The sequence below is a fragment of the Nymphalis io genome, chromosome 28 (genome assembly GCF_905147045.1).
Source record: "Nymphalis io chromosome 28, ilAglIoxx1.1, whole genome shotgun sequence".
In the NCBI taxonomy this organism is placed as follows: Eukaryota; Metazoa; Arthropoda; class Insecta; order Lepidoptera; family Nymphalidae; genus Nymphalis; species Nymphalis io.
In genome coordinates this window covers 8483421-8501484 of record NC_065915.1, presented here as the reverse complement: position 1 = coordinate 8501484, position 18064 = coordinate 8483421, and the positions used below count along the sequence as shown (strand labels likewise).

Here is an 18064-nt window from a genome sequence, read left to right as displayed (position 1 = left end):
TAATTGAAAAATGAGTATGAAAACTAGATAAAGATGTTTAGACAACTTGTAGCCGAAATGGCCCAGTGGTAAGAACGCCTGAATCTTAACCAATGATCGTGAGTTCAAACCCGGACAAGCACCACGGAAATTTTCATGTGCTTAATTTGTGATTATAATTCATCTCTGCTTGACGGTGAAGGAAAACATCGTGAGGAAACCTGCATGTGTCTAATTTCACTGAAATTCTGCCACATGTGTATTCCACCAACCCGCCTTTAGCCCAGCAGTGGGACATTCACAGGCTGTTACGGATACGAACGGTTTAGACAACTGCACGGGACTAATAATGGTACTTGTGTGTGCGTGCAAGCACAGACAGTCTCTATTCTCACACACTCTTAATCCTATTGAGAACCGAGATGGTAGTGAATAGAATGTGTAAATCGTTACCAATGATAGCGTGTAAAAACCCAAATTAGCACCACTAAATTGGAACAGCGTATTGGAATAAGCTCCTCATCAAAGGGAGAAGAGGGATTAGCCCAGCAGTGGGACACAGACATTTACATAATCCCAGGGTGAAAATTAGAGAGTTCAGGCGCAAACAATGTCTTTACACGCTTCCAAATCTCACTTCTAGTGTACAACTTACTTTTACTTTTTTTTTCTATTTACTTATTATAAAAAAAATAACACCTCTGCTGGGCTAAGGCCTCCCCTCCACTTGTGATTTGGAGCTCTAACTTGCAGCTTCAATGCGGGTTGATGGATATACATAGCAATACTTCATCCCATAAAAGCAGATCTCCTGACAATGTGCCCATTAATTATGCACATCAAAGTGCAGTGGTGTTTGCCCGGGCTTTGCAAGTGGGTGGGGCATTGTTCTTAATTTAAATAAACGTCAAAATAATCATTAGCGCACCTGAGCATCGAAGCCGAGTATCTCGTGGCTGAGCGAGGACGTCCTACCACTTTTCACTTCGTGCAAATGCCTGAACATGTTCAGGCGAGCGCTCCCTCTACCGTTATCGAGTTCACCTGTAGAAAAGAGAAACTATTGTATTGCGCACTACAAACAGCTAACATACCATCAACCAATGACGTCATTACAATTTCAAGATCAAATTTTATACTGCCATTGTAATTACAACTAAGTTTTTTGACCATAAAATATTTATCTGAGGATAAAATAAATGATATTACAATATAATATTAACAAAGTCGGTTTTTGTCCCGACTGAGTAGGTATCGTTTAACTTGTTTAAAAATGTAACAGCATTTTTACCCACAGCTGGGATAAGGCGTCATCTCCTTATTACGAGTACACACGTATAGGATCTCTACATGATAATCGAATCAAAAACTTCTGGATACGAAGCCTTATAAATATATTTTTTTATAGAATAGGAAACATTGGCATTGCAAGAAATGTTGAAAGCGATGTAAGCGATTACATCGCCAATGCGCCACCAACCTTGATTTTATCAGCGTTAAAAGTCAAAATTAGCATATTTTTAAAACCTTCGTGATTTAATAAAATATTTCGAACAAGGAAAATGTTTTCCTAATAAAGTGTTTCTTTTGTATCAATTAATAACCGTTGTTGAATAGGAAGGCGGACGAGCATATGGGCCACCTGATGGTAAATGGTCACCAACGCCCATAGACATTGGCATTGTAAGAAATGTTAACCATCGCTTACATCACCAATAAATTTATTTAATATAAAAGTATTAATTTGGGAATGCGGTCAGTCTTTGGGACTATTACTATATATACTACCTATATTTTAAGTAGGATTTCATTACTCCAAGTGCGTCAATACTATCAACAAGCGCCACTACCGCCGCCTTCATTGTCAACAGCGCCACGGCCTCCGCCTCATTATCTTCCACTTCTGAGCTACCTTCAGGTACCTTTGACTTTCCCCTAGGTTCATCAGAACCCATGACCAATACAAAAAAAACAATCTTCAACCGCCCCCTACTGAACAGACAGGGCTCTTAATGATGAACTCCGATTATTTTTTTTGTGAAGGTGAAATTCAGCCAGATCTTGCTAAACGCCTACAACATATAGCTACGACAGGTTTACCAAAAGATATCCGTAAGGAGCTCGTAGACAAACATTTACATCTAGTAAACTGTATCTTAATTGAAGCACCCACCCTCAACCCGGAGGTGGTAGCTGCCATTCCAGAAGCTGTTCATAAAAGAGGTAAAGGCATTGAGTTCAGACGAAAACAGCGATTTTCCGCAGTGTCATACGTAGCCGAAGCTCTTACATCCCTTATGACATCAGAAACAAAAAATACTGACGTTATTCAAACATTGATAGACGCTATTAAGCTTATGTGTGATAGACAGTACACTGATTCAACAATAAGAAGAAGCTTCATTCTTAATACCTTGAGAAAGGAGCCTAAAAATTAATTGCAAGCGACAAAAATCGACATATTGTTTTTAGCGAAAACCTAGCTGAAACTCTAAAAGCAACTAAGGCTACCTCAAGATCCGGAGCAGACATGAAACTATCTCCTTCTAAGCAACATACTGTAAAAACTAAACAGTATAAACATTTAAACTAGCGTGTTCCTCCCCAGAACGACAGGCTGAGAGGCATTCAGAGGACGAAGGAGCCTGCCAACAAGGATCGCCCCGACAAATCAACGAAGCAGTCGTCGCGTCCAGCACAGCATCGCAACCGCCATTAGATACGGTAAAAAATGCGGGTAGGCTTTCTTACTTTCGCAGACATTGGTGACTTGACGTGATTGATGACACGTGTGATAGAACTATTCTGTCATGGGTAGAAGAATATCAAATACCCTTTTCTCGTCTAGTAAAACAGACAAACCTTCCCATTACAAGAATATTTAGGAGGTGGACGTTGTAGCGGTAAAATAAAACTTCTTATTGTAGAACAGTAGAAACGGTGAATATGGTGGAATGCTTTATTAAAAAATGGTACGAGTAATACAAAAAGTGAAGTAAAAATTAACCAATGAGAATACAAGAAAAATATAAATTGTAAAAATGAAAAATTAATATCAAATGTGCGCGTCTACATTACTTACTTCCGCGATTAATTCCCCACTATCGACGATGCGCGGCTGATTCTACAAATACTCGTTTTACCGCGGCGTCGCGTTCAGTCAGTTCGAGCGGCGCGTGGAGTGGAGACGTGTTTCGAGAAGTCAGCTTTATAGGAAGATAATAAATATAAAAACAGCTCTTTTAAGAGCTTGACATTACATCATACTACGTCATTGCATGCTGCTTCTTGTTTCAAATAAACAATTCTTTTCAGAGCTATTCGTTGTTTTAAAAGATGACGTCATATTATGAGGCATGCGTGGCGTGTGTATTCTTGTTGCTATGCGTACTGCTACAGGAGTCCCCCTCAAGTGAAATGTACCGGCAGTTTAACGATGTGGCCTGATTGCGTCTGTGTAGGATTGCGATACGGCTGTGACGTCATGTTGTTTGGTGAATGAGTTTTATTCATTGTAGTCCAGTCAAAATAGACAAAAATAAGTCATAACTTAGCCAAAGTCCGCATAGAGCTGAAAATTGGCAGAGACGTTAAATACATCATTATAAATAAAATGTCAGAAATCCTCGTGAATTCTACATCTGCAAAAAAAAATTATTCAAGGTCAAACGTACAAAATTAAGGTTTTTTCGATTTTTCTTGAAAACGGTTAGTTTTATCGTGAAAATAAGTAAGACAAAAGTTGTACATCATACAATTCTCTACAAAAATAGTTCAGTCACTTTTTTTCTTACGACTCACCATTCGGTGAGATATCGGGGTTTTAATTATTAGAAAATTCATATTTTACATAATATGCACTAAAATGCAGCCTGTACACGTCATCGGACGTTCAATATAAATGAAAATAAGAAACTATTGGTTTTTGGTACACACACAATAAAACTTGTATAAATTGAATGAGTATTTTAAAATAAGACTGTACTGACAGTCCCTAATTCCTTTCGTCAGTAACCTTGAGTAACATGTAATAACTACGTCATTGTTCAAGTGTCGCATACCTGCCTATTTTTGAAGGAAGAAAATGAAATAACTCAGTATATACTGTTAGTTTGAAAATTCCTTTGCAGTGATCAGACGTGCTTATTGGTAATATTTTCAATTTTAATTTGTGCTGTTAAATAATTTTAACAAAATGTCAGAAGTTTGTTTCATTTGTGATAAGCCTTTGAGAGAAAGTAAAGTTGTTGTTGTCGATCGTGGAATGAAGACTTTGATTGATGCAAGTGTTGAAAGAAATGATAAGTTTTTTGAATACTTGAAACACGAGCAATCTGTGAAAGTCCACGTGCAGTGTCGTAAAATGTACACTCGAAAGAGTAGTATTATTGCAACTAAAAGACAGTGCGAGACCGAACAACGTAGTACATCCATGATAAGTCCACCTCATACTAGAGCACGAGGAAGTGAACCGATTTTAACTTTAGAAGATATTGTTTATTTTGCGGCGATAAAGCAAGTAAAGAAGCTGAAAAGAAGAAAGCGCAGGAATGTTCGTCGTAAAATATATAATGTATCTACACTTGAATTTAAATATTCCATTTTAACGGTAGCTCGGACTCGTTCTGATGATGTAGCAAAAGCTGTTATTGCCCTCATTGGGTATGAATTTGACTTAGTTGCTGCTGAAGCTAAGTACTACAATAACTGTTTTAATATCTTTCTGAGGCCTACTACGGGATATAAAGTCGGTCGTCCTGAAGATTATTCAGTGAACTTGGCGATGGAGGAAATATTTCAATACATTGAAAATAATGATGATTGTCAATTTTCATTGCAAGAATTAAGACATTGGCAAAAATCCAACTATAGATAATAAAACAATGAAAAGAAGATTAAAGTATGGTGATAAAATTATTATAACTGAGAAAAAAGGGAGCTTAACAATTATCTGTGTTGACGCCCGTTAATATAAAAAGTTGTGGGTAGATTGGGTTTTTACGCGGGTCACCGTATCGTAGTGACGATGTATTTTTTGTTTTTTTTTGTCTGCAATAAACCGTTGTACGAAACACATGAGTTTTATTCATGGTCCTTCGAGCCGGATAAATAACAAATTAGTTGAAAATAAATTAATCAAATAATGAAAAAATGAAGAGAATATAAAGGAAATAACATACAGATATAAGCAAAACGGCTATTAATACGTGAGTAGTTCCTGTGTGACCAACCAAAAGTTGTTCAGGAGCCAAGACCTGACAAAGTTGAAATAGAAACAAAGTCAGGACTGCTAAGGCCGGGTCGTTGGTGCTGCTTGCTGTATGCCAGGTGCTGGGTGTCCGAAGCTGGGTGCCGGGTTTCGGGAGACGGGTGCCGTTAGTCGTCATTGAAAACCAAGCTTTGCTAGTTCAAGAAGCTACTGCTGGCTGCGAGCATTTCCAGATGAGGAAAGTTTATAAACCGAGGTACTGAGTTTATTTATATAAAAGTGAACGTGAAGTAACGTGGAAAATAAATGATAATTTGAACTTTATAAAAAATCGTAACGGTTTTATAAAAACATTCAGTGAACTAAGTTATAAGTTAATCAACAATTATTTAGTATAATAATTTATTTGAATAGTACAATTTAATAATTAATTGGAAAATTTAATTATTATACACAATAAATATGGAAAAATTTATTAAGTACCAAGAAGATCATCGGGGTCAAATACAAAGAAATTTGGCAAACTTTAAAAAGTCACCAAAGTCTAGAATTACGCAATCCTATATAGAAACTAGACTTGAAATATTAAATGATATTTGGAGTGAGGTTAAGGTCACTCATAAGCAAATAATTGACATAGCTACCCAGGAATCTAAGTTTAATTGTGATTATTTTAGTATGAATATGTATGAGTTAATTGAAGAAGAGTATACTGCATATAAATGTGAACTTAAAGATTATTTATTAAAAGTTAAAAGTGTTAACTTATCAGAAAAATCGGAATCATCGACTATAGCTAAAAATGGCAGTTATCCTATTCCTATAAAATTACCGGATATTAAACTACCCGTTTTTTCTGGTAAGTACACGGAATGGCCGACGTTTAGGGATTTATTTGTATCAGTTATTCATAATAATAAGCAATTAGATAATGTTCAAAAATTGCATTATTTAAAAACTAATTTATCGGGAGAAGCCGAACAGCTGTTACGACATATTTCTATTACTGATACTAATTATATTACGTGTTGGTCACAATTACAAGAGCGATATAATAATAAAAGATTCTTAGCTAATTGTATTTTTAAACGTTTATTTTCGCAAAATAATTTAACCATGCAATCGGCCAATGGTATAAAGAACCTTTTAGACACAACGAAAGATAGTTTAAATGCATTGTCTAATATTGGTATCTGTACCGATTCATGGGATGTGTTACTTATTTATTTAGTTTGTCAAAAGTTAGATTGTGATACCCGCAAACAATGGGAAATAAAATCAAATGAGTTAACCGATGATTTACCTACCTTTTCTCAATTCGAAGAATTTTTAATAAGTCGTTTTAGAGCATTGGAATTCTTGGAACCTACTACAAGTAGATTTAAATCAAATAATTATAATCAACCTAAGGCACATCACGTCTCTTCTGCTTCATCTACCGTATGTCCGTTTTGCTCGGAAAATCATAAAATGTTTCAATGTAAAAAATTTCATCATGCTGATTATAAGACCCGTATAGATTTTGTGCAAAAGCAAAAGCTTTGTTTTAATTGTTTTGGGTCTAACCATAGTGTAAAATCTTGTTTCTTACGTACCTCATGTCGGATCTGTAACCGTAAACACCATACACTACTTCATCCTCAAAAACCAAATCGATCGATCGCGTCTGCGGTACCTGTTAACCATGCTGTTGAGTCAATTCATTTTAGTGATGATCAACCGCAGACTGATCAACCATTGAATATGGTTACTAATTGTTATTCTAGCAAGGATAAATATACTCAGGTATTATTAGCTACTGCATTAGTCAGGGTCCAAACTAAAAATGGAAGCTACCAACTGCTGAGAGCTTTGCTCGACCAGGGGTCACAGGCCTCATTTATAACAGAATCAGCAGTACAGTTACTTGGAGTCAAGAAAACTTTTGTAAAGAGTTCGGTGTGTGGATTGGGTGGTAATGTTAGTGTGTTGACCTCAAAGGCTGTAGTCAATATAGCTATATCATCAATCCATGACACTGAAACTGTAATTGAATTGGGTGCTCATGTTTTGAGCAGATTAACATCGTTTTTACAAATCAAACCAATAGTCATGAATAACTGGCCTGAACTTAAAAAGTTGAAGTTTGCAGATCCAAATTACCACACTCCTGGTAAAATCGATATTTTATTGGGGAGTGATGTCTATGGAAAAATAATAGAGGAAGGTCTCCTTCGTAGCCCTTATGGCACCACCATAGCACAGAAGACTAATTTGGGTTGGGTACTGTCAGGTCAAGTTATTTCACCTACCACTCACAGTATATTTGTGAATTTACATACACAAATGAGCGATGATGAACTTCTCAAGAAGTTTTGGGAACTAGAAGCAGAACCTACCGATAAAATAAATCAACGCTTAACACCAGAGGAACAAAAATGTGAAGATTTGTTTGCGACCACAACAAAAAGAGACTGTAAAGGACGATATATAGTAAGATTGCCTTTTACAAAAGAAACCCCAGCATCAAAATATGGAAATTTAAGAGAAATAGCTGTGCGCAGGTTTTATGGACAAGAAAAAGGATTAATCAGAAATAGAGATTTGAAAAAACAATATGATGACACTATTGAAGAATACTTGCAATTAGGTCATATGGAACAAATCAAATTTAATAAAAATACAGAAGCTGTTTACTTGCCACATCATGCAGTGATTCGTGAAGATAAGGCTACAACAAAAGTGAGAGTAGTCTTTGATGCATCATGTAAGGGTGAGAATGGCATTTCTCTTAATGACGATCTCATGATAGGACCACGTCTACAACCAGATCTACGACATTTAATTATGAAATTTCGCCTAGGTCCAATTTGCCTTGTCGCGGATATTGTGAAGATGTACAGAATGGTTAAAGTAGCTCAACAGGATGTGGACTATCAAAGACTCGTTTGGCACAGAAATCCAGAGGATGACTTAAAAGATTACAGACTTCTTCGCGTTACCTTTGGCACATCCGCAGCTCCCTATCTAGCAGTCAAAACATTACAGCAATTGGCTTTGGATGAAGGTACACAATTTCCTTTTGCTGCTAAAAGAGTTTTGGAGGATTTTTACGTCGATGACCTTATGACCACTTGTGACACGTCTAATGAAGCAATATTTCTGTACAAGGAATTAAATAATTTGATGATGAGAGGCGGCTTTAAGCTACAAAAATGGTCAAGTAATAGCAAATTAGTTATGAAAATTTTGAGCAAAAATGAAAAAAGGAAAGAATCTATGGAAATGATAACCGACCATATAACAAAGGTTTTAGGGCTGACTTGGAATAGATCAACAGATAAATTCGTATATTCAGTACATCTAGAAGAACAAATTATTCCAGTTACTAAACGACGTGTGATTTCGGATATATCTAAGCTTTATGATCTACTTGGATGGATTTCGCCGTGTATTATACCAGCAAAAATTTTAATCCAAAAATTGTGGATGTCAGGTATCTCGTGGGACGAGGAGTTACCATCTTCGTTGAAATAGGAATGGGAAGAGTATCGCAAGAGTTTAAAAAAATTGTCTGAAGTCGAAATAAAGCGTTGGATTGGACTCCAATCAACTAATTCAAAATTAGAATTGCATGGATTTAGTGACGCATCAAATGCAGCCTATGCTGCTGTTGTTTATGCAAGAGTGCTCCATAAAGACGGACGAATTCATGTAAACTTGTTCACGTCCAAAACAAAAGTAGCACCAATAAAGCAAATATCAATACCTCGATTAGAGCTGTGTGGTGCAACGTTACTTACAAAATTATTAAAAGAAGTCGCAACAATGCTACACGTAGAACCATCTAATATACATGCGTGGACCGATTCGACAATAGTGCTGGCATGGCTGCGTGGCCACTCTAGTCGATGGAAAACTTTTGTAGCGAATAGAGTATCAGATATATTGACAACACTTGAAAGTAATCAATGGTCACATGTTAAGTCTGGTGAAAACCCAGCAGACATCGCGTCACGTGGGATGACTCCTAGTGACTTACAAAACAATATTTTATGGATGAACGGACCCAGTTGGCTTTGTAATGATATTGTACATTATGACAAACCAGATGTCGGTACTAATTTAGAAGAAAGGAAAATTAAAGCTTATTGTATTAATATAAATGAAACGTTTCGATCACTTTGTGAAAGATTTTCGCGATTAAAAAGAATGATTCGAGTAATTGCGTATTGTAGGCGCTTCTTACATTTCAAGAAATCTAAGGAACCTCGACCTCAGTTTACTTATTTGCTAACGTGTGAAGAATTAAAAGCTGCATTAATAACATGTATAAAACAATGTCAACGACAGGAATTTGCCGAAGATATTTTATATTTTAATAAAATGAAAGTAATGCCTAAAAAGAGTAAACTATATTCACTTACCCCATTTGTAGATGAAGATGGATTATTGAGAGTCCGGGGTCGAATAGACAATTCGAATGTCAGTGATGAGGTCAAACATCCAATTATCATACCAAGAAGTGGTCATTTTACGAAGTTAATGGTTGCAGATGCACATGAAAAAACATTACACGGAGGACCACAAATGATGACCAGCTTCCTCAGAGGAAAATATTGGATTATTGGTATAAAAAATTTAGTCAAGGAACAGTACAGGAAATGTGTCATTTGCGCACGTTTTAGAGCTTCTACTCATGAACAATTTATGGGTCAATTACCTACAACACGCATCTCTATTAATCGTCCATTTTTTGTTAGTGGAGTGGATTATGCAGGACCCATACAAATAAGAACAACCAAGGGCCGTGGCCACCATTCCCACAAAGGATATGTTTGTGTGTTTGTACGTATGGCTACGCGTGCAGTGCATCTTGAGGTCGTTAGTGATTTTACATCTCAAGGTTTTTTAGCAGCATTTAAACGATTCGTAGCTAGAAGAGGTCACTGTGGTCAAGTTTGGAGTGATAATGGAACCAATTTTGTAGGTGCTTCTAAGGAATTGAAAACTTTATTCTCCAAAGAAAATTCCAATTTGATGCCCGATATATCAGAGAGTTTATCTAACAATGGAACATCTTGGTAATTTATTCCTCCACATGCACCTCATTTCGGTGGATTATGGGAGGCGGGCATCAAGTCAACCAAATACCACTTAAAAAGAGTCGTCGGTAATTCCACGCTCACCTTTGAAGAGTTGACTACGGTTCTATGTCAAATTGAAGCATGCCTTAACTCAAGACCTATTGCACGTCAAAGTGTAGATGACCCAGAATCGGAAATGCCACTAACACCAGGACATTTTTTAGTGTGTGGTCCATTGGTTATACCTCCAGATTACAACTTTGAAATGTCAACTATTAGTACATTAAAACGTTGGCAATTGACTCAACGCATGGTGCAGGATTTCTGGAGACGATGGTCATCAGGATACCTTACGCAACTTAATCAGCGATACAAATGGGCAAAAGTATCACCAGAACCAAAGATTGGTGACATTGTACTTGTTAAAGAAGACAATCTTCCTCCAGCAAAATGTTTATATGGTAGAATAGAAGCAAAGCATCCCGGCCCTGATAACATAACTAGAGTGGTAACGATTCGGTGTAAAAGTAATTTGATTAAACGAGCAATTTCTAAATTATTAATTTTACCGATTGCAGACTAATTTCACTAAAACTTCTTTACATATATTTCACGATACAGTCCATTTTGTCAATTAAAACAATTATTTTTTTGTTAAGTTTTAAATTGCATAATTATGATCAAATGTAAACAATAATGTTGTAAAAGGGAAAGATTGTTAATATTGTAAAAATAAAATGCGTAAATTTTGTTTAATGTATATGCTCCTTAAGAACTGCGTTCTTGGGAGGCGGCATGTTGACGCCCGTTAATATAAAAAGTTGTGGGTAGATTGGGTTTTACACGGGTCACCGTATCGTAGTGACGATGTATTTTTTGATTTTTTTTGTCTGCAATAAACCGTTGTACGAAACACATGAGTTTTATTCATATATATTTCCTCGCGATGTTCTTCAAGGAGCACGAGATGATAAATCAGGGATGCTGTATAATTTATAGATTTATTTAAATTTAAAGTAATGGTATATATTGGTATTATTACAGAAACCGCTGTTAATAACTGACGAGAATATGGCAAGGAACTGCGTTGCGCCGCAAAAGTCGATACTGGACACCATAGACAATCTAGACGAGGAAATCAAAAAGGATGAGGAGTGAGTAGCTTCACAAGCCTTTATTTAAACCGAAGTATTTCTGGGTGAACTCTTATATATGACTTTAAAACGAGTTCCATACTATTGGTAATGGTAATAATATTGTCTATAGCTACGCCAACCACCCTTGCTAGATACTTGCCTTTCACGCCAAAGGTTGTGGGTTCGGTTCCCACTCAGGACAGACAATTGTGTGCATTAACATGTCTGTTTTTCCTGAGTCTGTGTGTAATTGTCTATAAAATAGTATATCAGTTGTCTGGTTGCCATAGTACAAGCTCTGCTTAGTTTCGGATCAGATATATATATATATATATATATATATATATATATATATATATATATATATATATATATATATAGTTGAACGCAAATCACAGTAGTGTCGGCCGGCAGGGTGGCCGTGTTCCCGGTGAGCTGCGTGCGCGGCGCCAGCCTCAACGCGCTGCACGCGTGCCTGCTGGCGCTGGTGCCGCGCCGCGACCTGCAGCGCCCCGAGGACGTGAGTGAACCATATGTTGTGCAGTTGACTAGTATCCTTTTTATTAAATTATAAATGTTATAATTTATGTCACTTTACAGTAGGCGTGCGAGTTTCAAATAGACGAAATTTTCCAGGTAGGGGACTCGACGGGGCCCGTCGTGGGGGGACTGCTCGCGCGAGGGCGACTCTACGAGGGCGACGAACTTATCATAGGTGCGTTGCGTTCTGTTAGTTTTGAGATGAATAGAGCGACGTATATTTAACAGGACCTCTGGAGTCCGGCGAGTTCGCGGAGATATCCGTGCGCACGATATACCGCAACCGCGTCACGTACGGCAGCGTGCGCGCGGGACAGTCGGCGTCGCTGGGCCTGGGTCGCTTCCCGCCGGGACTGCGGCAGGGCGTGGTGCTGCTAGCGCGGCCGGGGGGCTACGCCGCGGGACTATCAGAACTAGTCCACTCGTCGCAAGCTTCGGAGAAGAATCGAAAGAACGCGAGGAGACAGAACAAGAATATCCTCCAGGACATCGCCAACGTGAAGAACAGCCTCACGAAGACATCGGACACGAAGTGCACGAACGTGTACGTGTCGGACGACGGGAGCAAGTACAGCGACGCGCACGTGTCGAGCGACACGTAGGACAAGTGCGTGTGTGACGACCTGGTGTTCCTCGAAGACTAAACGACCCTAGAGGCTGTATATACTTTCAGGTGAGCAGAAAACTCTACTCGTTTTTAAAAGATTAGCAAACCTTAGATATGCAATTCCATGCGATTCGCTACCAGCTCTGCTGTATTGTACAGTACAAACACTTCTCGATCAATATATCTCTATATACAACACGACACTGTTACACTTAACCACTTATATACACTTTAGTTTTACTTACAAAGTTCCGATAACAACTTCACAGATAACCAAAACGCTAAATTTTTCGCGAATCCATAGTCAATACCACAGAATATTAAGATTTCGACCAAATTTCAAGGTCAAAGTTGCTTATATACTCTACTTGCTATTGGAATCGATTATAGACTTGTATATGTTTGCACAGCACATTGTGTGTGTGTGTGTTTTTTATCCGTAACAGCACGTGAATGTCCTACTGCTGGGCTAAAGGCCTCCTCTCCCTTTTTTGAGGAGAAGGTTTGGAGCTTATTCCAACACGCTGCTCCAGTGCGGTTTTGTAGAATACACACGTGGCAGAATTTCAGTGAAATTAGACACATGCAGGTTTCCTCACGATGTTTTCCTTCATCGTAAAGTACGAGATGAATTATAATCACAAATTAAGTACATGAAAATTCAGTGGTGCCTGGATCATCTCGGCTGTTTTTTTATATGCTAGCAATATTAGCACAGACTGTGCAATATAATATGTAATGCGGTCATGAATTAAATTTGATTGAATGTAAGAGGCATCCATGCATGTCCTGAGACACTCCACGGCCATCTACTCAGGGTTCCAGTGCTCTGTGCATGTCGGGAACGTGCGTCAGACGGCCATTATCGAGGTAACGAATACATACATCAAACTCACTTTGCGGAGTGGAATTAAATAGTTTAATTTTGGTATAGTTGGTGGTGTTGCGTAAAATACTTAAGTATGATAATGATATTTATTTTTTTATGTTATATTCCTGTTTAGCGGTAGAATATCTGATGAGTGGGTGGTACCTACCCAGGCAGGTTTGCACAATGCCCTTACCACCAGTTACCACACACTCATAATATATTCTGCCGCCAAACAGCAATAGCATTGTTGTTGGTGAGTAAAACAGTGTAACTATTATTAACTATCTTATTTATCAAAACTCAAAACATCAGCAATGGGCGCGGCAACAGAATATAGAAATTATAGGCGTTCCAGAACTAAAAAATGAGTTCGTGAGAGATATTGTAATTAATATTAGTAGACATGCAGGTGTTCAACTAGAGTGTAATGATATTGAATTTGCAAATAGAGTGCAACCTAAAAGAAGTATCAATGGTCGACCAAAAGTAATAGTCGCTAAACTTAAAAACAGACTTATTAAAGACAGTTTTCTCTCCGGCCTAAAGAAAACGCGTGGTATCACGACGAAAGACATAAACATTGCTGGCAACCCAAATAAAATTTTCGTGAAAGATCATCTTACACTACAAAACAAGATGTTACTTCAGAAATGTAAATCACTTGCTTCCGAAAAAGCGTACAAATTTGTGTGGACAAAAAACTGTCTAATTTTTGTTCGAAAAAACGAAAAATCACAGGCCATCGCAATAAACTCAGAAAAGGACCTTATAAAAATGATTTAATAACTAAAAAATTGTATGTATTATTAGATTTTTTTTTTAATTTTTACACTTTTCTGCAATACTTTTTCTTATATTTTTGCTTTTTATTTGTAATAAAAAAAATTTACACTTAAAGGTGACGCACACACACTTTCCATCACTCATACAAACACTTTCACACATACTGCTTTAATATTGGTTATGTTGACTTTTGACCGTCTTAGATCACTTAGCTTTACAATTATTTTGTTCCATTTTAATGAGTGTCTTAGTAATGCTTTAATTTCTACCCAACCATCATGAAGCCATCGATAAACTGTTACTACCAGAACGTCCGCGGTCTTCGCACTAAATTGGATGACTTACATAAGAATATTCTTAGCCATGACTTTGACTTAATCTTTATTACTGAAACCTGGCTTAATGATAGTTTCTTAGCCGATGAAATATGTGATAATAGATATGATGTTTTTAGGTGTGATCGTAATAAGTATACTTCAGTTAAAGGCATTGGTGGCGGTGTATTAATATGCGCTAAAAATGTTTTTCAAGCCGAAGCTAGAAATAAATTTGTTGGGGAGGGAATTGAAATTATTTGGATATCAGTTAAAGCACGAGTTTTCGCTAATACTCAGTGTCACGCAATTCATTTTGGTGTAACGTACATACCTGGTGACTCTCTGCATTCTCATCGCCTCACACTGGCTCTAGATTCATTGTCTAATGTTATACGATCCCACCCTAATGATTATGTATTCTTTTTGGGTGATTTCAATATCCCCAACCTCGATTAGACACATCGAGGACCCTTGTGTTTAAAAAAGGGTACAACACAAAGTCAAGCTGCTGTAGCTAATTTTATGAACACTATTGAGTTCCTTGGACTTAGACAAGTCAATGAGCATTGCAATTGTTCCAATAATATTTTAGACCTTATTATTACCAATACCTCACCAAAAGTGTCAGTTTCGTGCGATCCTTTATTAGTCGAAGATAAGTATCACCCAGCACTAGAAATAGATTGTTCTGATATATTCATATCGCAACATCGCCTTTTAAAAAATATAAAATACAAATTTCATAAAGCGGATTATATTAAAATTAGAGAATACCTGTCTAGTGTTAATTGGAATGCATTGTTCATTGATAAGTCGTGTGAGGAGTCACTTCATAGTTTTTATGAAATACTGTATGAAACAAGGAATTCCTTCGTGCCAAAGTCTCTTTCGGGTGGAAAGTATAGCTATCCAGTCTGGTACTCTAAAGTGTTGATTTCTATAACTAAAGAAAAATATACTGCACATCGCAAATGGAAAATACATAGTAACCCTCTCGATTATGATAAATTTAAATTGCTTCGCGACAGACAAAAGCGTATTCAAGCTGAATGCTACGACTCCTACATTTTTGGAATACAAGCAGGCATTAAAAACTCACCTAAACTTCTTCACGAATATATTTCTTCCAAACGTAATAATCAAAGTTCGTATCCAAGTTCGTTACGCTGTGGTAATCAAATTTACAATAACGAAAAAGAAATATGTCCTGGTTTTAGTGACTTTTTCAAAAATGTCTTTATTAAACATGCGCCTAGCTACGACAACTTATTACACGAAATACCTTCAGTGACGGACGATACTTACCACTCTTTCACTGTTACTGAAGAGGAAGTTTTAAAATTATTAACATCTCTCGATACTCAAAAAGGCTCTGGTAGTGACAACATACCTTCAATTTTTCTTAAATCTTGCGCTATTGAATTATCTTTGCCTTTAACTCTAATATTTAATAAGTCGTTGAGGGAGGGCGTGTTTCCCGCTAAATGGAAGGAGGCACTTATAGTTCCTATTCATAAGAAAGGCCCCAAGACAGAGATAGAAAATTATCGACCTATATCTATTTTGAATATTTCAAGTAAAATATTAGAAAAGCTAGTATATCACAAACTATACCCTTTCCTCGCGAGAGCCATTCCGTATAATCAGCATGGTTTTATGAAAAATCAGTCTACAGTATCTAATCTGTCAATTTTCATTAGTGATATTCACAATAATATGGACTCAGGTGCTCAAACTGACGTGGTCTACACTGACTTCGAAAAAGCGTTCGATCGTGTAGACCATGTCATCCTTCTACATAAATTACACGGATTAGGAATTCGTGGTGATCTCTTTCGTTGGTTTAAATCTTATATATCTAACAGAAGACAAGCTGTAAGAATTGGTGGCTCTTGTTCTGACTACGTTGATATTATTTCTGGTGTCCCTCAGGGGTCACACTTAGGGCCTCTTCTCTATAATACCTATTTGTTTGATATTGGTGCTTGCTTTAAATATTCAAACTTTTTAATGTTCGCCGATGATAAAAAAGTATATAGAAAAATTAACAAAATAGAAGATTGTTTATTACTTCAGAGTGATTTGGATAGATTATGTAATTATTATACAATGAATAGGATCTCCATTAACGTAAATAAATGTTCGCAAATTACTTTTACTCGAAAAATAAATACACATACTTATGGTTACACAATGAATGGCGTTCCTTTAAAGAAAACCAACCTGGTTCGTGATTTAGGCGTTCTCCTAGACTCGAAACTACTATTTAATCATCACATAGATTATATAACTAATAAGGCCTATAAACTACTAGGTTTTATAAATAGAACATGCAAACCTTTTCGCGACATTAATTGTCTAAAAATAGCCTATTTCTCTTATGTGAGAAGCATATTAGAGTATGCTAGTTGTGTTTGGAATCCTCAATATTTTAAATATATCGAAGGAGTTGAGGCCATACAAAAGAAATTTATTAAATATCTGAACTTTAAAACTTACAGTAACACAAACTACAGGGACGCTTGTAATCTTTATCGCATATCCAGCTTGACAGATCGACGTGAAACTTTAGATATGATATTTCTACATGATTTGGTCTCTGGTAAGCTAGACTCGCCTGAGTTGCGCTCGCGCGTTCTTCTTAATGTACCTAACAAGCGAGCTCGTTATGCATATTCGAATCTGTTACACGTCCCTTTATCCAATTCGCGTTACGCTGCAAACTCTATATTGCCGCGCGTTTTCACACTATATAATAAAAAATACTCGCACATCGACATCTTTCATCGGTCGATTAAATCATTTAAAAAAGACATTCTCACGGCTCAAAATTCTACTTAACCATTCAAACTCATACAAAATTTACATACACCTAAACACATACATACAAACACTTAAACACATAAATACAACCTTCCCTACTACCTACCTACCGACTTATACACACACAAAACAACAGTGCAGTTAGCACTACGACACCCATCCACAACATAGTCTGTGTCGCCTAATTTATATTCATTCGTTTTTTTTATTTTATTTATTTTGTATTTTTTTATAAATATTTTGTTACTTAAAAATTTTTTTTTTTACCAAAACTGTGTGTTGCTACTTCTGTTTACTGATATTAAGTTTGCATAACTCAATGGAAAACAGTAATTGGCTCTATTTTTTGTATTTTATTTTTTATTTTTAATGCTTGTATTTTGTATAATATGCTGTTGTTTTCCTTAAATAAATAAATAAATAAATAAATAAATAAATAGTCCACTCGTCGCAAGCTTCGGAGAAGAATCGAAAGAGCGCGAGGAGACAGAACAAGAATATCCTCCAGGACATCGCCAACGTGAAGAACAGCCTCACGAAGACATCGGACACGAAGTGCACGAACGTGTACGTGTCGGACGACGGGAGCAAGTACAGCGACGCGCACGTGTCGAGCGACACGCAGGAAAAGTGCGTGTGTGACGACCTGGTGTTCCTCGAAGACCCAAACGACCCTAGACGCTGTATATACTTTCAGGTGAGCAGAAAACTCTACTCGTTTTTAAAAGATTAG

General features: G+C 36.9%; 1 protein-coding gene across 1 annotated transcript; it reads left to right on the top strand.

Moving 5' to 3' along the window:
• The first annotated feature begins 1994 nt into the window (after window positions 1–1994).
• LOC126779045 (uncharacterized) lies at window positions 1995–8704 on the top strand. Its single transcript, XM_050502795.1, has 4 exons — window positions 1995–2202; window positions 2588–2716; window positions 5925–6069; window positions 6955–8704. Exons 1-4 carry the CDS (start codon window positions 1995–1997, stop codon window positions 8702–8704), a joined length of 2232 nt encoding a protein of 743 aa, XP_050358752.1.
• Window positions 8705–18064: the final 9360 nt, after the last annotated feature.

What these genes read in the sequence shown, in the direction of transcription:
- LOC126779045 (XM_050502795.1), top strand. Translation starts at nt 1,995, where the DNA reads ATGAACTCCGATTATTTTTTTTGTGAAGGTGAAATTCAGCCAGATCTT. An exon ending in AGAAGCTGTTCATAAAAGAG is followed by an intron (nt 2,203 to 2,587) that starts GTAAAGGCATTG and finishes GTTCCTCCCCAG; the next exon opens with AACGACAGGCTGAGAGGCAT. An exon ending in AGATACGGTAAAAAATGCGG is followed by an intron (nt 2,717 to 5,924) that starts GTAGGCTTTCTT and finishes GTGAACTTAAAG; the next exon opens with ATTATTTATTAAAAGTTAAA.